This window comes from Cetorhinus maximus, chromosome 3, assembly GCF_964194155.1.
Source record: "Cetorhinus maximus chromosome 3, sCetMax3.hap1.1, whole genome shotgun sequence".
NCBI lineage: Eukaryota > Metazoa > Chordata > Chondrichthyes > Lamniformes > Cetorhinidae > Cetorhinus > Cetorhinus maximus.
This window is the reverse complement of record NC_135881.1, coordinates 120249423-120270854: the sequence shown is the minus strand read 5'-3', so window position 1 is coordinate 120270854 and position 21432 is coordinate 120249423. Positions and strand designations below refer to the sequence as shown.

General features: G+C 43.1%; 1 protein-coding gene across 1 annotated transcript in view; it reads right to left on the bottom strand.

The window, feature by feature from the left end:
• Positions 1 to 21432, bottom strand: part of LOC144678868 (ATP-dependent translocase ABCB1-like) — a 146840-nt gene that overhangs the window by 90796 nt on the left and 34612 nt on the right. Inside the window, exons 8-12 of the mRNA XM_078538864.1 lie at positions 18543 to 18667; positions 18283 to 18457; positions 17078 to 17191; positions 8747 to 8854; positions 4842 to 4967 (exon numbers count right to left, since the gene is read on the bottom strand). Of these exons, the coding sequence (XP_078394990.1) occupies positions 4842 to 4967; positions 8747 to 8854; positions 17078 to 17191; positions 18283 to 18457; positions 18543 to 18667 (648 nt within the window). The remainder of the gene's footprint in view (positions 1 to 4841; positions 4968 to 8746; positions 8855 to 17077; positions 17192 to 18282; positions 18458 to 18542; positions 18668 to 21432) is intronic.

Here is a 21432-nt window from a genome sequence, read left to right as displayed (position 1 = left end):
GAACATCTGCATTGTGACTGAGAGCTTGAGTTGAAAATGTCCCTTAACGAAGTCCATTAATTCACTGAAAGTCTTTGAAACTGTGGCACTGGGGGCCGTCAAGCTTCGAATTAAACTGTAGGTCTTGCTCCCATAAATACTCAGCTCTCCTCTTTTCCTCTGCCGTGATTTTGTTTGCTTTAAAGAAGAATGCAAGATATTCTATATATTGAGACCAATCACCTGTGGCTGGCTCAAAGGGATTGATTCTGCCAAACTAGCATTTTGGATGAGGATATCTTCTTTTATTTTTAACGAACTTAGATACTCACAATTACTGGGTGAAGAACAGCCCCGAATCTGATTTATCTTCATCGCCAGTTTGTTATAGAGCTGATCTTCAGACAACTTTTCTTAGTGGAAATATTTAACTTTATTTACAAGATAGCAGCAGCAACTACACATGTGCATCAAACTCCATGACTAAAGATGAACTCTCCTGCAGAGGTTCCCCACACTGTTAACACATTGGTTTATACAGATCATGTGATCTTACAACAGAGGATTATTCTAAAAGCTACAGTCCAATGTTTCCCAAAAGTATAATTACTACAATAACATAGTTGCTTATCAATATTCTGGGATATTTGTCACACAGGTAATCTAACACTGTATATTGTTTAATTAAAAACAGCTCAACAATGGGGCCAATATTTTGAGAACCTTTACCAAAATACCCTGTAAGGTTGTGGTTATAATAAATTGCATGTCTCAGATGGGTAACTGAAGAATGCAAAGCATATTTCGCAATAGTCGAATAATGCTGCAGTCTGCTCACTAAAAGAGAGCTCTGCACATCCGTGTCTTTCAAAACTGGCTTCACACACCAACCAGTTTACACTTTACATGGTATTAAGCCCAAGCAGTGCATTGGAGTCAGATCAGGATTTGGCTTTTGAACTATGCTGCCACTTATGGATTAATGTAGACCTGAAGATAAAGCAGCATAAAAGTAACTAAAAGAATCATTAATTATTCCTTTTGGACACTGAATTATATTATTTTTGAAACAAATAGAAGGACATAAGACAATCTATAAATTGTAAAAGACTTTGACCCTTACTATTTATATTCAACACAAACCTTCAAAGTAAGGAAAAAAAGATTATGAGGACAACACCCTTGATCATTCTGACATTGTGGTAATGGCTTTTGTCTTATTCTCAACTGCAATTCCTGGGAGAACTTCAAATTAGAAACCAGATGCTTCTTCAAACTCACATGGGGATAAGTATTAACAGATATAACAAGTTGACAGCCCAATTTATATCTTTCCCTCAATTTTTATTTCCACTGAAGTCAAATTAAATTTTTTTTTTTTACTTACCTTTCTCACACGGCTGATTATTAGCCACATCTACACCACCCAACCATGCCAGCTTGTCCTGTTCCATGCCAGGCAGCTTAATTTGCTCGAGGGATCCAAAACATTATACTCCTCATAAGCATATGAAGGGGACCTATTGTCTGTTTTAGACGGATGCCCTGGGTGCCTAAAAGTCATCCAAAGCCAAAATGATATTGGATGTTTTTCAGGTGTTATTAGGACACAGGGCACAGCCCTGTGAAATGTGAAATTTTTTTCCCTGGTTTTCCAGCCTGAAAACACAAACATTAATGACCAGTTTCTACTGAAGATTAATTACATGCTGAGATATTGCAGAGCTTCTGAACCTCTGGAGCCGTACTCCATTGAGGATCATCAGCTCAGGAGAGTGGCTAAGGTTGTCAAAACTTCAGAATTGTCCTGAAGTCTCCAGGAATCAGAGATTGATCTCCAGGACACATCTGCAAGCAACCCAAGAGAAATATCATAGAGTTGTTAAAAAAATGCTTTTTGAAAACTTTGGTGTATTAGTTATTAAAATTTTGGACATGGGTAAAAGGTGTGTCTGAATGACAGTCAAGAATCAGCCATTCAGTTAATGAGAGTCCATTCACTTTCAAATTGGTGTGGGAAGCCGCTGTGCCACAATTATACTCATGTTGGAACCAATGGGAGAAGTGTAGAGGTGGGGTGGTTAGAGTCAGGAGGTTACGCCTCCAGCAGTATGACCAACCAAAGTTGGAACACTAAGAGTGGCAGAGAAAACAGGATGGGCAAAAAACAACTGACCTTAGAGTCATTCAAAGTCATAGGGGTGAATTTGTTCTGTGGTCGGAGCCCAACGTCAAGATAATTTCTGGGTCCTGACACTGCACAGCATGAGTGTGACTTATAACCCCCAATTTTTGATTAAAATGCCAATTCTTGGCCAGAGGGTGCACTCGCTGTCCAATTAAGGAGTACCTGCTGCACAGAAGAAGCTGCAGCCTGCATGTGCAGATAAGGCAGAGAGAGGGAACTTCAAGGTGGAGGTGTGTGAGAAACACTTTTGAAATCTGACAAATTAAAAACAGTCACTCATGTCAGACAGGGTCTTATGGAGGTCCTGCAACGGTCAGCTAGCAGCAGGAAATTCCCGGCCCACCTGCCTCTGGTTTCACTTCTGGAGTCAACTAAAAATTCAGTTCATAGAGTCATTATGGCACAGAAGGGGGCCATTCAGTCCATTGAGACCATGTTGATTCTGTGTAGAGCAATCTAGTCAGATCTATTCCCCTGACCTGTCCCTATAGCCCTGCAAGTTTAATTCCCTCAAGTGGCCATTCAATTTCCTTTTTGTTCATTGTCTCCACTTTCATCACCCTCGTAGGCAATGAGTTCAAGGTCATTACCTCTCGCAGTGTAAAAAACTTCTTCCTCACATCCCTCTTGTGCCTATTGCCAGAAGTCTGGGGCAGAATCCTCTGTTTGGAGTGCGGGGACAGGCCCTGCACGCCAACGCATAAAATGACGCGCGGTAATGTTGGGCTTGTGTCCTGACGTCACCGCACGTCATTCTGATCTTCCTTTTGGCGGGCACGCAATGGAGTCGGGTGCGCACCCGCTGAACTGTCAAAGGCCTGTTAAGGCCATTAATAAACTAATTAAAGTGATTGTCAGTGCTGCCCATCCAACCTTAAGGTTGGCAGGTAGGCAAAGAGCCCAGGCGGCCTTCACATTTTTCATGAAACCTCATCCACGGCTGGTTTAATTAAATAAAATTTTTTGTGAAAATTCATAAACATGTCCCAGCTCATGTGACACTGTCACATGAAGGGATATGTCTGAACAATTTTATTTTTTTATTTTTTCCACCTTTATAATCCCCCTGAGGCAGCTTCGTGCCTCAGGGAGATTTCTGCACTCTTTCGCGTGCATGCACACAAAATAGTGCAGGACCTGACTCTCCCTCCTCCCCCTGCCCGCACAGGTAGCGCTGAGCACTTCCGGGCGTGTGTCACATTGGGCGGGCCTTAATTGGTCCACCCACACAAAATGGCAGCATGCAGCCGATCATGGGCAGTGATTGGCTCCATGCCCACCCACGCCTTTTCCGACTGGCCCACCCGACGGGGAGAATATTCTCCCCCTTAAATCTGTATCCCCTAGTTCTTGTACCATCAACTAATGGGACCAGCTTTTCTTTGTCCACATTATTTTAACTTGTCATAATCTTGCACATCTCTATCAGATCTCCCCTCAATCTCCTTTGCTCCAAGGAGAACAACCCCCCCCTTCTCCAAAATGACCTTGTAGCTAAATTCCCTCATCCCTGAAACCATTCTGGTAAATCTCCTATGCAACCTCTCAAGGACCTTCACATCCTTCCTAAATTATGATGACCAGAACTGGACACAATACTCTAGTGACTAAACAGAGTTTTATAAAGGTTCAGCATAACTTCCCTGCTTTTGTACTCAATACCTCTATTTATGAAGCTCAAGATGTCATATGCTTTACTAAGAAACTCACTCAATATGTCATGGCACCTTCAAAGATTTATGCACATGAGCCTTGCATACTCTTTAGAACTGTGCCATTACGATTATATTACCTCTCCCTATCCCATCTGCCAAAATGTATCACCTCACACTTCTCTGTATTAAATTCAATTTGTTACTTGTCTGCCCACTCTGCTGCCTTATCTATGCCCTGTTGCAGTCGATTAGTATCATCCTCACTATTTGCCACAGTTCCAAATTTTGAAATTTTACTCTGTGTTACCGCTGTTGTTGAAAAAGCGTAGCCCTTGATTTCTTTTTGGACCACATCTTGCCTGAATTTCAAGCTACCAACATTGGGATTGGCAGGATGGTTTCAAGGGATATGAATCTTCCACTTCAATTTTTAATACAAAAGCCTTGAAATTACACTAGAATAATAGGTACAACAATTCATCCTACCGTGTTCATCTAAAATTCCTCTCTCCACTGTGTCACTGCAAGTGTTAATATTGACACCTCCACTAAAATAACACAGGAATTTCAGAAGTGTGTGTGTTGAGCCTTTAACCTAATATTTCGCAACTTAATTTCTAGGCCAATTTATTTCTCTTAATGTACTGTCTTTCTGATAAGATGATCTAAAGCTTTCTCATTGATATAAAATTGTTCTAAACATACAAACACTATTCTCTGTTTCTGTTTCAACCATTACGACCATAAATTGATGTACAAGTCACACCATGATGTAGGCTTTGTAATGGCCTAGAAAAATTACAGAATGCACATTAGGTATTGATGTAAAAACTGTTCCAGCCAGCAGTCAATGTCATAGCTATAACTTTTATACAACTGCAATCAAAGCACAAACTATGACAGTACATTGCAATTATTTTAGCATGGTTGATTATTTTGGTGATTCACTTTAAATTATTTTTGAAATGACCGTTTCACGATTCATAATTACTTAGTGAACAGAGACTCTAGTTTCTCACCATTCCTTCCTGGAGCTCATAAAATCTCTGTAGTAACTGAATAGTGGTACTTTTTCCACAGCCGCTGCTACCCACGAGAGCTACTGTCTGCCCTCTATCAATCTTCAAATTTAGACCTTTTAAAATCTATAGAAAGAGAGGCAATATAAAATAAAGGATACAATTCTAAACGACGTGCACCTGGGTGTATATGTGCATAAATCATTTACAGCAGCAGGACAGGTTGAGAGAGCAGTTAACGAAGCATACAGTATCCTAAGCTTTATTAATAGGGGCATCAAGTACAAGAGCAAGGAGGTTATGTTGAATTTGTACAAATCATTATTTCGGCCTCAGCTAGAGTCTAGCACCCAGTTCTGGGCATAGCATTTTAGGAAGGATGTTAAGGCATTAGAGTGGGTGCAGAAACAATTCATGAGAATGGTTCCAGGGGTGAGGAAATTCAGTTATGAAGATGGTTTGGAGAAGTTGGGACTGTTTCCCTTAGAGAAAAGAAGGTTGGGAGGAGATTTGATAGAGGTATTCAAAATCATGAGGGGTCTGGACAGAGTAGATAGGGAGAAACGGTTCCCACTCTTGAAAGGATCGAAAACGAGAGGGCACAAGTTTAAAGTAATTGGCAAAAGAAGCAATAGTGATATGAAGAGAAACTTTTTTACGCAGTGGTTGGTTGGGGTCTGGAATGCACTGCCTAAGAGTGTGGTGGAGGCGGGTTCAATTGAAGCATTCAAAAGGGAATTAGGCTCTTATCTGAAAAGGAAGAATGTACAGGGCTATAGCGAGGAGGCAGGGGAATGGCACTAGGTATTCGGAGAACTGGTGCAGACACAATGGGCCAAATGACCTCCTTCTGCACCATAAAAATCTTATGATTCTGTGATGCTGTGAATCAGAGCAATCCAAAAAGTTTGACATGACCATTGATATTCTGGAAACTCTTGGTAAAGGTTTGGAATCTGAAAGAAGTATGCAGCGATGCTCTTGGACTTACAATATCAATACATTACTGATTGAGTCTTCAACGAAAAACTTAGCATGAAGTTTAATTAAAAGCCTCCAAAAAGCCTTCTAAATGGTCTGTGGTCTAGTTGGTATTTTCACCAGTCAGTCAACTTGATGGATGTTGAATGCAATTTTCAGGTTGTCTCCAAGAATGGCGTTCTTGGCGTTTCCAAGAATGGTTCTTACCAATGAATTCCCCAAGCAGCAGAACCAAATTTCTCCACATCAAAGTGGGTGTAAATATTTGCAGTAGGACTCCATTTTCTAAGATTATTTTGCAGCATATTAAAAAATGGGGCTGATTTTCACCACTGAGCCCGGAAGCTTAGTTTGGGAAGTTTCCTGACTCTGCAAACATGTCTCCATATAAATAGCTCCTGCATGCACTATTTTCATTCCAGGGTGTTGGGAGTAGGATCAAGTTGGGGCGGCCGACTCGGGAAGCAGTTTGGATGTAGCCATTGAGGTCAGCAAGTGCCGAGGTGGGCTGGTTAGAAAGGCTGCCTCGGGTCATCAGGACTTCGTCCCAGTTGTATTAAAGGCTGTTAGGCTCTAAAGGTTCAGAAGGATGTTCCCGATGGTGGGGGAGTCCAAAACCAGGGGTCACAGTCTGAGGATACGGGGTCGACCATTTAGGACTGAGATGAGGAGAAATTTCTTCATCCAGAGAGTGGTCAGCCTGTGGAATTCGCTACCACAGAAAGTAGTTGAGGCCAAAACATTGTATGTTTTCAAGAAGGAGTTAGATATAGCTCTTGGGGCAAAAGGGATCAAAGGATATGGAAAGCGGGAGCAGGCTATTGAGTTGGATGATCAGCCATGATCATAATGAATGGCGGAGCAGGCTCCAAGGGCCAAATGGCCTACTCCTGCTACTACTTTCTATGTTTCTCTAGCTCTCACCCCTCATACCCCACATCCTTCCACCCACTCCCCATGCCATCTTCATGCCCCCATGTCCCCTCTGCATCCTCTAAGCCCACTCACCCAGTATACACCATAGAACTAATGAGCCATATAATAACAATGGCAAGTCTTGAATTGCACTTAAAAAGCACCCATTCAAAAAGAAGTGCTGCTCTTAAGCCCAATAAAAGTGTCAATCTAACAGAGCCATTCATAGTTTCAACAACAAAAGATTTACCTTATTTTACACCTCTGAATCGTGTCCAAATAAACATATAGACATTGTAAAAAAAAGTTTAAAAAAACTTATTATAACCTCATAAAGATGTTAAACAATCAGCGTAAACACTCCAGTTCAGCCTGTAAAAATAGACCACTTCTGAGTTAATCAATTAGTGAGTCTTGAAGCTCAGCCAAATATTCACAATGATGCCATCTCAGAAATGTACCAACAGAAACAGATGGCCAGAGGGAGAATGGAGCACATTGAGGGGGCATGGGTAAGACCTTTTAAACATTACTTTCTAAACATTTATGAATCCAGACTATAGTTCATAACTCCTCTGAGGGGCTATGAACCACATGTCATCAGGGAGCAGATCCATCACTTTGAAAATTACACAGAGTGTGGGGGAGTATACTGGCCAGTTGCGGAATGCAGGGTGTGGGCTCACAACCAGCTCCCTTATCCTGTACCAGGTATGTTGCGGGAATCCCAGAAATAGGTGCTGCCCTGCATTTTTAAATGTCTCCAGAGTCAGTCTGACTTCGCAAAAATCCAGATGTTCTCCTTTGATTAATGGCAAATCCATTTTCAGGAGATCGAATACATTTTTTAAAAAGCTGCAAATGCAGAAATTTATAAGCAAAATAATAAAATGCTGGAGATGCATAGGCAGTAAGTCAACACTTGTAAAGAGACAAAACAGTTTAATGTTTTGGATCACCTGACTCTTCTCTTTATACATGTTGATCTACCTCTGCAATTTCAACATTTTCAGTTTCTGTTTTCTCTGACTGGATATGGATACTGTGGGCTTTGTGAAAGTGAGAAAATGCAAAGTTAATTCTGATGGTCCAGCTGATTAAGGCAATGGTAAAGGAGACATATATGAGTAAAGTCCCAGTTTTAATCACTGGTCTGTGCAGAGTTAAGTGATTTTGTTGGAATTATGGTAGTCATGTCACAATTTGCTCCTGGGAAGAAACCAAATTCCCTGTGCTCATCTCTGTCCAACATTTTTTTTCTGGAATTGCATTTGTGCAAATCTCATGTCTCCAAAGCTTAGACAGCCAGTTGGAACTCACTCTTGAGGCAAATGGTCACTTGGGTAAGAATTCAATGGTCATCAACATACAAATAAATTGTACCTTGCAAGACAATGTGGCCAGGATAGGGAGGAAACTTGTGGAAATAAAGAAAACAAAATAGGATACATAAGAACAATGGCCCTAAAATGACGAAAACCATTTTTGGCACAGGGCAATTTGTAATAAACTGTAGACATACGATATGAGAGACTGAACTCTTTTTTGCTTAATATTTCACTTAAAAATAGCATTTTTAGTGAAGTTACATTGTTTGCAAACTTGTGGGTTTCATTCCCTTTGCGTGTTATTTTTAGTATTCCAGTCAACTATTCGACATAAAACCTTGTCTATGCTGTTAAATGTAGACATTCTCTCTTCCTTCATGAATCATCCTTGTTTTCCAGGGTTTGATAATCATGGCTAGTGCCATCATATTATTATGGGGCAGGGAGGTGAGGCAGGCCCAAGAACCACCTCAGCCAGAATAGGGATTGAACCCTATCAGCATTGTTAAACACCACATTCCAGCCAACTCAGCTATTTGGCCCCTTAATGTAGACATTAATCCATTTTAAATAGAGAATTAACTCCTTCAAGTACTATTAGAAATCAAGTAAAATCAGAAACGTTAAACAGATTTTCTTTTTCTCTGGTTTTATTGTAAATGTTAAAAAAAATTCCAATACCTTTACATCTGCTCGTGAAGGATAGTTAAAATGCACATTCTTAAATTCCACTGTTCCCTTAATTTGATCAGGTTTATATCCTTCTGAGAAATCATCTATGGCAGATTTCTTCAAAGAAAAGCAAAAAAAAGGTTATCGTATAATGTCATGAAGGAGAAAACACATCTTAGAAGCTTTTACTATTAGTTCGAAACTAAACCTTTCCAATTGGAAAGGAATTTCAACCAATGATTAAATTAACATTAAACTGTGTAATTCAAGATACTAGTGGGTAAAACTGAAGGGAGAAGAAAAACACAACAGAATCATCCCAGATTTGCACTAAGTGCAGCAGTGGGCGGGTAAAATGCCTCGCCGCTTCATCACACCAGGCGCCACATTTAAAGAACAGCTGCGCTCAGTGCTTCCAGCCCAGGACTGCAGCAAAGAAGACATGGCCCTGAAAGGCAAGAATACTGCAGCCCTCAGGTACCTTTTGGACGCCGTGGAGGCCCTCTGTGGTGTCCCCGCTCGGCCGCAGGAAGGGCAGCTACATTACTACTCTGGCCTGGTAGACATTGGCAGAGGTGGTCAGTGCCAATGCTGCACAGAAGAGGTTGGCCATCCAATGCAGATAGAGCATGAATGATCTCATCCGTGCAGCCAGGGTATGGCAACATCTCAACCCTCTGAACTCACATACTCAAGCCCATTACACATTCACTGGCATCTCACTCACTGCCGGCTCTAGGGACATCACCACCCATTCTCAAACACACACCCTCACATGCCCATCTGGCCTCCTCTCCTCTGCAGAATGCCTCCTCAGCCCTCACCATTTTGTGGCCACTTGCACAGATCAACATGTGCTCCCACACACCCTGGGATACCCCGCTCCCCAGTACAGCTCTTATCCTGCAGCCTCTTCCCCTGCCTGAGGCCACTTCTCCCCCTTCCCCAAGAAAGACCTCGCCCTGAAGCTGTTGAAAAGCCACCCACATATGGCTCATATAGTAGGAGAGACCTGCCCGTAAGCCCCCTAAAAATGATGTGGTGCTGTCTGTGAAGCCTGGCGCTGATGACTGAGAGTGCTGACTGAAGCAAGGTAGGCAAACTTTGAAGTCCCAAGTGAAGTGTAGCCCGCTGGGTGCACCTCACTTATGTGCTGTGAAACACATCGGTGTATTTTCCTGCCGACATGGATGGACGTTCCAGCCTTGGGGATAGAAGCGTGAAAGGGTAAGTCTGGTGGGCTGGCCTTATAATGATATGCTGATATAATACAATGAGATTCCCGACGTCCGATGGTGGGAAATGCAGCCTGCCATCGGCGGTCTGAGCAAACCATCACAAACTGGCTTCACGTCGTCATGAAACTGATCTTGCCATATTGTTCACTCATGCCACCGAACACACCTGACACTGGTGGGCACGGAAAATCCCGGCCAATGCTGTTGCTGCTTGAGTTATCCTCCAATCAACTGAATGACAAGTTGCCTCACTTTTAAATTGCAACCACTGGGATTGGTGGGATTGTTTACCAGCTGGTAACATTAACTTTACACTTTTCAATATTGCAACTAAAACACAGGCTCTGAAATAACACTGTGGGTTACCACCAGGGAAACATGTTAAACATTCAGAAATTTTAGAGCTTTCCAGTCGTATCTCACAGGACCACAGCATATTCTAGCATTCTTCCATAACCTCAACACTGTGGAATCACTTACTTCTCACAGTTTTTCCTTCCTTCTACAAGCTTTGTGCTTTTAAACTGAAGCTTATTTTCACCTAATCACTGCTTAAATTCATATTCACTTTTACCCTTTCCACCTTAGTGATGTCCTGGATGATGAGCCTCAGCCTTTCATTTCAGTTTTTATAAATCATCAGAAGCAACTTTTCTTTACATTATAGTCTAGATTTTTTCAGCCCTGGCTTAGGCTGAGTTACTTTGCCTGCCACAAGTATGGATCAGAAATCGTAATTTCCAGCCATCAGTGCCAAAGGCAAGGACTTGGAAATATCTGTGTTATAATACCAAAACATGGATGTAAAAGTATGGCATGCAATGGATATTAACCAAGTTTGATGGAATATGTGTCAGTCAAACTAGTTCCCAATTGCAAATTATTTTTGCCAATGGCACAGAATGCAAGGGTTAGTGGGTGTCCACAGTGAAAGCAAAACAATCGTGTTCAAAATGAAATAATTTCCCCTCTAAATAGTACAGCCTGCATCTGAATGTTATTCAGAAAACCCCTTATGATGGGGTTGCAGGGGCTGGCTGGTTCACTGGTTTGACATATGAAGACAGTTTTCTAAAACTGTGCATCAGCAAGTGAGGGCAGCAGACTGGCCCTGCATCATTTTTTCCTTCAGGCTTTAATGACAAGCCTTCTCATCGCTTAGCCATAAGGATCCTTTGGTTAATGAGCATAGCAAGCCTCAGCCTAGCCTGTAGTTGGCATGGGTTCACATAAAAAATCTGCCAGTATTTCAGCGCAACTTGACGCTAAGAGGAAATTTTACTCAGAAAGGTCAAAAGTATGGTTGATCTGCTCAGTGGAAAAGTCCACATTGGTGCAGTCTGAAGGGTCTTCACAATGTCGGGGTTTGAGTTACACGTTAGGGTCAGAGTAAATGGAGCTTTCGCTGTAGATTCTACAAATTAGTCCTCTTGGGGGGCAAGACTTTACATGACCATTGTGCTAAATTATAAAATCCACTAATTATTTTACATCTTGCCATTTTTTTTACTAAGCTGGAGTCCTTGACATTGACACTGCTTGACAAAATGCAGTTTCCATCTTCTAATACTGATAACCCTTGCCTTCAGAGAAAGAAAATCTTTTCAAAAATTAGAGGTGCGAATTTCTAACATATTTCTGGGGATTCCACAGATCTTCCAAAGGCAAACAGGAGAACCCCTGCTGAAATTCAACCACATCAATTTTTATTAAGCTCCTTGCCGGGCATCTGGTGCAATGCACTGAAGGTGCAATGGTTCTGCTAAGTGATCAATGTATTCTGCTTCCTTGGATTTTGGAGGTCCTTCCAGGATTGAGCTATGAGCACCTGAAGATGAAAGAATCAACTCAGGCCTGGATGTTATTCATTGTCAGCATGGGATGGGTCATTATCAGAGGAGTTGCAAGGGAGCTGAGTCATCATGAAATAGCTCCACTCTTAATCTTATGACAGAGGGAAAGTCATTGATGAAGCAACAGAAGACGTTTGGGTTGAAGACAATGCCTTGAGGAGCTCCTGCAGCAAAGTCCTGGAGCTAACGTGATTGATTCCTGACAGCCATGACTTCTGATGGGAGTTTTCCCTTTGATCCCCATTGATCTAAATGTTGCTAGGTCTGCTTGGTGTCATACATGGTCAAATGTTACCTTGATGTCAAAGGCAACTACCCTCTCCTCTCCGCTAACATTCTGCTTTTGAGTCCACCCCTGGATCGAGGTGCTGAGGTCCAGAGCTGAGCTCCGCTGGTGAAATTCAAAATGAACCCGGTGGTTATTTATTAGTAGATGTTATTCAAAGATTATTAATGATTCATTCCATTACTTTTTTAATGATTGGGAGGAAGTTGATAGGGCAGTAATTAATTGGGTTACATTGATTCTGTTTTTGGGGAGAAGGCATACCAGGGCAATTTTACCAGATTTATTTTGGGCCTCAAACTGTTACTGACCAACATGCAGCATAATCAGTCCACGGCTTAATCACTTGTTTTAGGTGTAATTTAAATAATTCCCTGCACTATCCATAGAGAATAATATCCTAGCGCTACCATTTTGGACCAGATCCTTTGGTTTAAATGCTTTAAAATGTTTTAAAAGCAAACTGTCCTTTATGCGATTTTAAATTTTAAAAATTCTTCAAGTTTTATTTTAACTCAAGTGCACCCAAGCAATTTATGGTAATCTTTATTTAATACATAGTAACCTTTATTCTTTCCTTTTTTAGCCTGTGTATTGGTTAACCGTTAATAGCCTATTGGCATAAGATCAATCCTGCTGTGAAAAATCAATTTTTCAAGGATGAAAATTATATGTCAGCTTTATTCAGTAACAGAATTCTTGATGTCCTCGCGCTGCATTCTCTCACTTGGCATTGTTGATGGTATTGTAGTGGTTATGTTGATGGACTAGCAATGTAGAGGCCTGGACAACCAGTGCTAGAGAATGTGGTCTATAAATTAGTTGGCACAGCACCTGCTTTACAAGCTTAAAGCATTCAATATGGCAGATGTCATACACACAGTCCACAATAGAAGCCCTCTGCTCGCTATAATGGCAAAGGCTACTGTATAGGCGTCAGGACCTGCGCCTGGAAAAGGTATCAGCCATGCATGTTGCGGGCAGTATTCTCAGCAGTTTGGCAGTCAAGCCAGCAATCTGTAAAGAGACTGCCTTCTGAAAGGGCCAATTTTGGATGATCCACTAACTAACGTCTTTGGACATAGGTTCCACTTATACTGCGCGGTTTTGTGTCCATAGTTGAGTGCGAAACAATTTCTCCCCTATCCTGGAGCATTTGCAATTATCCCTGTAGTTTTTTTCTCTGAACTTTCACTACCAATTCTGGATTTTTCACCATTTATCCATGGAAAGAATTTAATCATTTTACCATATGGAGCAGCATTTTTTGGATTCCAGTTCCCACCCTGACACCTGACTAGTTGGTGGGGAACACAGCCTCACCAATCACAGCAGTCCCGTAGCCATTTAATGCTCCGAAGGGAGTTAATTGGCTGGAAATGGGACTTCCACTTCTCACTCAGGAGGAAGTCTCACCTCAGAGAATAGCTGACCAATTATTTTGGCTGGCAGCTCTATAGTCTCAGCAGCGCCAGTGGCAGCAGTGGCAGGTCTGGGACTACAAGCAGTCCCCAGATTCTAAGTCCCAGAGTCCAGGACCAAGAAAGTGCAAGAGGATCTCAGAGCCAGGAGAGGAGGTAAGGCTCGGGGATATGGGGAGAGTAGGGTGGGGTCTTGATAGAGAAGGCAGGGAGGGAAGGAGCACCCACAGGGGACAGATCTTGGGGGGGTATGCCTGATGTGGAAAGGGCACCCCTGAGGGTGGTGCCCCACCCTACCCAACCTTCCTGCTCGAGGCCGAAGCAGGCTAACCTGATGAGCTTCCCCCCCTACCCCTGAACCCCTCCCGCTAGTCTTAAAATCGAGGCCAGGTTAGAAGTGGCCCTTAAGTGCAGGCGAGCTGCCCTAGGCCTCACCCACCCCATGTAAAACTGCTGACAGGTTGGGGGCGGGCAGAAAGGCAGCGGGAAAGCCACCCATGGAATTTTACAGGCCCCCCTAACCTGCAAACCCACCAGTGAGAGAATGTAAAATTTTGCCCACAACTTTAGGTTTATCAACCTCTCCCTCAAATATCTATCTAATCCTCCCTTAAATGTTTCCATATTATCTACTGTAACTTCATTGCTTCCCAGACTAAATAAGTCCACAAATTCACAATCTTCTGCACATGGTTAAATTTGAACTCTCTGTGCAAGTTTCATTTTCTAAACTTTAGCCTGTGTGCCCAGCTTTAAAGTTTGCAGTAATCTTGCACACATTGGGCAGAAATGTCTGCACTCAGTCCCTGCCAAAACTTTCAAAACATTTGCAGGTCTCATAACTGAATGGTGAGGGGTGAGCTTTGCCATGGCTCTTTCTCAAAGTCATGGCATTCGGATTCTGCTTCTGCATTCCCCAACCAATCAGGGAGGGCAAGCAGGATGACATGCTGGATTTGTCAAAGGAAGGATTTCTGATTAAGGAGACCACAGCATGAGTTTGAATGTGTCAACTGAACCTGGTTTTTTGAGGCTGCAGCAACTATAGAAATGGTGATGAGACCTGGGAAGGTTACCTCCCAGGTCTCTCACTCTTACCTGGAGGCCCTGCTGTGGGAGCTGAGAGGCTGCAGTGAGGTGAGCTCTCCTGAGGATGGGAGGAAGATGACAACCTCTCCACCCAAACAGGTGTGTGTAGGAGTGACCAAGGAAGTCAGCAAGAGGAGTATGATCCCTCCAACTTGGAGACAGAGCACCAAGAGGATCCTGAACCTCAGGAGGACATCACAGGTGAGGGACATTACAATTTCAAGCACCAAGCCCCACACTGTGACTTTCCCAGCATTTTCCTACACAGCACGTTTCTGAACAAGACACTTCACAGCTCCACTAATTCTGAACTCTGCAGTCTCCTCACATCACCATCTGACTGGCTGGCACTTACACTTACCCTGAGCCAACTGTCCCCTTTTCACACTAAGCCTCACAGTCACCCTCTACAAATGTTTTTCTTCCTTCCTCTCCACACAAGCAATTACAAACATTCACACCTCTGTTTTATTACCTTGCAGGCAAAGAGAGCGCACAATTTGTCAAGAAGCAGAGACCTGGGGTGTGGGGGGAGGGGAAGGGGGGAAGCATGGCGGCCCTCCAGTGACAGGTGCCTTATCAACCATAGGCAATGCGTTCCCTACACTGGAAGGAGGTCTTGTTCCAGGAGGTTGCACATATCAGCAGTGACCTTTCATGAGAGCCTGAGCCTCCTGCTGCTCACAAATGTTGAGAGCTGATCCTCTGCCCGTAGACCCGTGTTGAGGGGTGGAGAGTTGGAAATCCTGCCTCCTTCCAGCTGGATCTCAGTGTTCATCCCCTTTGCCTTGTATATCTGAATGTGGCTGTGGAGAAGGCAGCTGGTGCAGTGCTGGTGCTGTTGACGGTAGAGTTGCTTCCGCTCTTGCTCCTCACCAAAGATGCAAGGTGGAGCTGCATAAGCTGCTCCCATGCTGTCATGAAGGCTGGCAGCAGGGAAGCGTAGCTGAGGGTGAGTGATGTGCTAATACAGGTAAATTGCCTTCCAAGAACTTGGAAATCGCCTGTCAAACAGAGAAAGCACTCTGAATGAAAAAGTGCTTTGAACAGCCTCTCACCTGGCCATGACTGGAGCTCTTCAGTGTAACAAACCAAAGCTTTCCTACATTGTCAGTTTCGCAAAAGAAGCTCCCCCTGCTGTGCACTCACCTCTGGTGAGTTGCTGACAGGTCAAGAAACAGATCCCCCTGGCTGGGGAATCCAGAATTGAGGTTTAAAATAATTCTTCACAGGCTTAAATATATTAATTGCTTACCTGAGAGATAAAAGGGGTTCCCCGCTGGCCTTCAATCCTGCCCCGCAGAAACCTAGAAGGCAGCGGGATGATGTCGGGATCCCGACTCATTGTCAATTTCAGAGGGTTGCCAACGCACACCAACCTGACTCCCCTTCCCTGGGAAAATTGTTCCAATTGTGTTTAATTTTTCTATTCGAATCATCAATGTCTAATTCAGGGAGGGTGGCTAAAACTGAGCACAGTATTCTAATGGCTTTAGGAAGATTAGAATGGTCAGCTTTAACTTACAACTAAAAGTTTTAAGACTCATCCTGGTATTTCACAGAATCACAGAATCTCACAGTACAGAAGAGGCCCGTCGGCCCATCGAGTCTGCACCGACACGTAAGAAACACCTGATCTACCTACCTAATCCCATTTACCAGCACTTGGCCCATAGCCTTGAATGTTATGACATGCCAAGTGCTCATCCAAGTACTTTTTAAAGGATGTGAGGCAACCCGCCTCCACCACCCTCCTAGGCAGCGCATTCCAGACCGTCACCACCCTCTGGGTAAAAAAGTTTTCCTCACATCCCCCCTAAACCTCCTGCCTCTCACCTTGAACTTATGTCCCCTTGTGACTGACCCTTCAACTAAGGAGAACAGCTGCTCCCTATCCACCCTATCCATGCCCTTCATAATCTTATATTTGTAGGTAACATCTTTACAATGATTAGAAATTTTCAATGAAAAGTCAATAATCGTACTATTTCCTTTTGCAGCTCTAGCAATGTACATCCAGTCATGGTGTTCAAACTACATTTTTATGTGTTTGCTTGCATTGGCTTATTTAAAACCATCTTCTATCTCTTAGCTCTTTTCTTAATTTACTCAGTTCCACTTTGAGTTAATCTCTGGCAACATAGCTTGATAACATCAGCAAAGTTTCTATCACTCATCCCCATAACAATAAATGAGATTCAAAGTGTTTAATTCTTTCTAAAGGAAGATTGAACTGGATGGTGAATATATTTGAGCCAACAATATCTCTAATGGAACTGTGTAAACGCTGCAGTTTGCATTATAGAGCTGCATTGCCCCAAAATACATAAAGATTTGCTTTTATTTTTGTATAACATTTCTATAAAATCTTTACATCTAGTATATTTTCAGCCAAATGCTGCCATCTTAACATATAGCATAACAGAAGTACAATTTCGCATTTCCTTCTTTACCTCATTTAGTATTTTATAGATTTCGAATGCAGCTCCTCTGGCATTAGAAAATGCTTCAATGTAAGGTGCTGTTTGGCCAATAGAAAATATTCCAAAGGTGACACAGAGAAATATCTAAAAATACAGATGAAAGATAAGTGACTTATAAAACATCTCAAATATGGTTTTAAAAGATCCATGTTCTTGACAATTGTTGTTCAAGGTGGCATTATTATAATTGGTGAAAAATAAAATTATAGCGGGTATTTTGTAACTTTGGAGGAGGTGACAAACTAGTAGTATTGAATCAACTGCCCATGGCAGACCCCACCTGATTCTCCATTCCAATGACTTCAACAGAAAGGTGTATAATAGATGGGAGATCCTCCACTGGCAGCTTTCCATCCATGTCAAAGTTGAAAATTCTCCCCATAGATGTTTTAAGTTTTTAAAAAGCAATACAGAAAAGCATTTATACTGCAATAGGCTGCCACTTTACTTCAGCCATTCATTTCTTATAAAGCACATGATACAATCAAATTCTATCAGCCCTACTACTTATCAGATGTATAGAAGTGCCACTGTCAAGGTTAGGTAGGTATTAAAATGCTCGATATTTTGTGTGTATGAACAAACAGACAGGACCAGGTCAAATTTCCAAAATGTATCTGGTATCCATGGAGCCTAAAAGCCATTGGAGTTAGCATCTTGAGCAGAGGAAATGGAAGAGGTGGAAATACAAATTGGGAGAAATGTAAAATGGGCTGCTGATTTGCTATTGTCCACTTTTAAGCTATTGCACAAAATCAATATGTGCCCCATTAATTTTTAAACTCTGAGGGCAAGTAATCTCTATGATTTTTCTCATTCCCTATTGTCCACGCATCATCTGTAAAAATCAATACAGGCAGAGCAACTTGCACCTTGGCTAACACCGTGGCCATGTCAGGAAATATACAAGGATGGCCTGTGGGCATTGTTTCCTCTGATTTCCCTTCATTAGACAGGAAGCATTCAGCAATGTGGGGAACTGAACCAGTGGTGGAACTCTCCTCGGTATCACTTACTGATATTCTACCATCCTGCTACCAAAATGAGCAGCTATTTGAAACATGGACGTGAAAAGATATTTTAACATCGAATTTTTTTAAAATATTAGGAAAACAACTAATTTCAAATTATCCAATGGGATATCAGATAAGCTGCAAATATATTACTATACTTACAGTAAGTACTAATCCAATACTGTATCCTGAGTTCTCAAGAACCAAAGTGGTTCCATACCAAAATCCAATTGCGTAAGATCCAAATATTATACAGTAGGCAAACCCAATAGACATATTGGCAATAATAGCCTTCTTTATACCAATCTTCTTTGCTTCCCCTAAATTCCTATGGTACCTTTAGAAGATATATGGAAAAAAATTAAATTTTACAATTGAACAATAAATACTGCTTGATGGTTGTCAATGTTCACTATACAAACCTTTCAATTTCTTTCATTTGCCCTCCAAAGGCCACCACTGTTCGGATTGCCCCCAACACTTCTTCTGCAACCGCTCCAGCTTTTGCATAAGCTGTCATCTCTAGGTTGGTGAATGAGACTGTGAGCTGAACATAGAAAACATTGAAACTGCGGTCATCATCATATTTAGCCCTAAAATATTTTATCTGGTCGCTGTAAAGTATAAATATTTCTGATGATCAAGTTACATTTTCACTCTGAAATTATAACAAGCTAATAACCTGTAATATAGCAAATCAGTAGTAACAACAACAACTTGTATTTATAGAGCACCTTTAACATGATAAAATGTCCCAATGCGCTTCACAGAGGCATTATAAAACAAAGCATGACATCAACCACATAAGGAGATATTAGGGCAGATGATCAACAGCTTGGTCAAAGTCATAGGGCGGAATTCTCCCTCCTATTGCACTAAGTGTGGGAGCAGGCGTGAAAAACGACTTTTTTTCTGCCTGTCGCAATGGTGGGTTTTCGTGCCATATAATGTACTTATCCCCTCATTAATTATGCACACACAGGGAATAACAAGGCGGGCAACCTCTAATTCAACCACCCTGCTGTCAGCTCATTGGGTCCTCACTCTTGGCGCCATATTTAAACAGCACCCGTGCACAGTTTTCTCAATCTCGCCAGCCCAGGACTGCTACAGATACCACAGGTGGCCCCAAAAGGGAAGTAGACAGAAGCCCCCAAGTTCAGTGATGCCTCCCGTGAATGTGAGCTGGACACCGTGAAGGCCTGCCACCATGTCGTCTACCCCCTTGATGGCCACATGAGGTCCACTAACCTCAACACTCTGGCTTGGGAGGCAGTGATAGCAGTGGTCAGTGCTAACACTGCCCACAAGGGGTCAGCCACCCAGTGCAGAAAAAGGATAAATGATCATCAGGGTAAGTCAACCATCTCATCACTCTCAACTCACACACTCACAAGCCCATCATACAATCACAGGGCTCTCACTCACTGCCACCTCAAGGGACATCAGCACTCACTGTCACACACACCTTCACATCTCCATCTAGCCTCATCTCCTCTGGAGATCGCATCCTTACCCTGCCCATGTTTCCACTCACCACCCACACATCAGGCATCCTTATCATCTTGCTCCTACTCTCTCCATCTGTCTTTATGCAGAACAAGCTCACACACAATAAAAGGGAGAAGTCTGGAGGGGCTGGAGAGCTGGAACTCAAGGTTCACACTTCCTTTGAAAATTGCGCTATTGAGCCGGCTGGAGAGGTCATGCACCATGCTTGCGGCGATTGGGAGGTCGGTGGCAAACATCCAATTGAGGATCCTGCACCAGTTCATCCCTCACTCAATGCACTGAGTACACTGTCCTGTCTTTTATTCAACTGCCATGCACTAACTATCTCTATTTTCTTTCATAGGGACCTCTGCTAAGCACCTGAGACCCTCAACCAACACTTAGCTCCAGCCCCGAGGATCCCTCAGATGAGGAAACTGAGGACAGCACCTTTGATGACCCGTCACAGCGCTCACCCACACCCTCCACCAGCGTAGAGGCAAACACCTCGGTGGGAACTAGTTCTAGAGCAGCCTCTGGGTCACAATCTGATGAGCACAGCACACAATCTGCTTCACAGTAGGCGGGGGCAGGGGCAGGGGCACTGAGGTCGCCACCACTCGGAGTACTACTGGAGGCTACGATTCTGCTGAGTCTGAGTCAGATGATGAACCTCAGGAGCCGGTCCTAAATCAGTTGCTGGAGCTGCAGCGACAATCACAGGAATATCAGGAAATGATGTCAGCTGCACTCTTCAGTTTGCAAAGGATGATGGAGGAGTCTGTCCGAGTTCAGTCTGAGGTGAGAGCGCTGGCATGCCAGTGCAACAAGGTCAACACTGGTAGGATGGCAGCCGCCATGGAGACCTTGGTCCAGGACATTGGTCCTGCACTTCTGCATCAGTGACAATGCAAGAGGAGTGTGGGGCGGTGCGGGGCACTTTGATCTGAGTCCAGCTGCCCTTTATCTTCAAGGTGTCAGTCAAGGGCCCCGGGGCACCCATTGGGAAGAGGACCAGCTGCTGGACACCCCAGGGCCATCCACCCAGGTGACTCTGGGACACTCCAGCCCACCCAACTTCCTTCTTCTTGTGACCCCATTACCTCCAGCTCCATAGATTGAGGAGGGTACACCTGCCCCACAACAGGTCACCCTATCCGGCCCGGGGCCCTCCAGGTCTTGGCCCTCCAGAGGACGCCCACCAAGGTCATCACAGACAACGGGTAGTAACAGTCAGCAGACTGCCTCCGGCCCTGCTGTGGATGTCGATCAAGCAAGGTTAGGAAAGTTACAAAGATCTAGGAACACAACAAAGGCACAGGGGTTTAACGTATTTATATAGCGTACACAAATGTAAATAAAATCACACCCATTTCACATCGTCTCTTGTGTATGCCTCCTTTTCATGATGAGCTGTGTTGCTGTCAATCAAGTGCACTACCATGGTCCCTCCCCTCACTTGTCGCACATGTCACTATCATGGGCCTCTCATCAAAGTAGTATGCTTCCATATCACCACAGTGTTTTGCACATCATTCTTGACATCAGTGATGTCTTGGCATTAATGTTAAGTGTGTTTGTGGAACAAACCTTGTTCACGTGCTTTGCAGGGTCAACTCATGATTATTCTTGGCTATGTAAGATTGAGGCAGAGTTGTTTTCCTATCTTGTCTGCATTCTTGAAAGGTGAAGGTGCAGTGTACAAGGAAAGATGCATTCACACATGGAGAAGGGTCATATGTTATGCAACGCATGTGCTCTCTGTCTCTCAGCAGGGTTTTCATGCTATGAGCCTGAACTCTGAGTTCATGTGCGTTACCG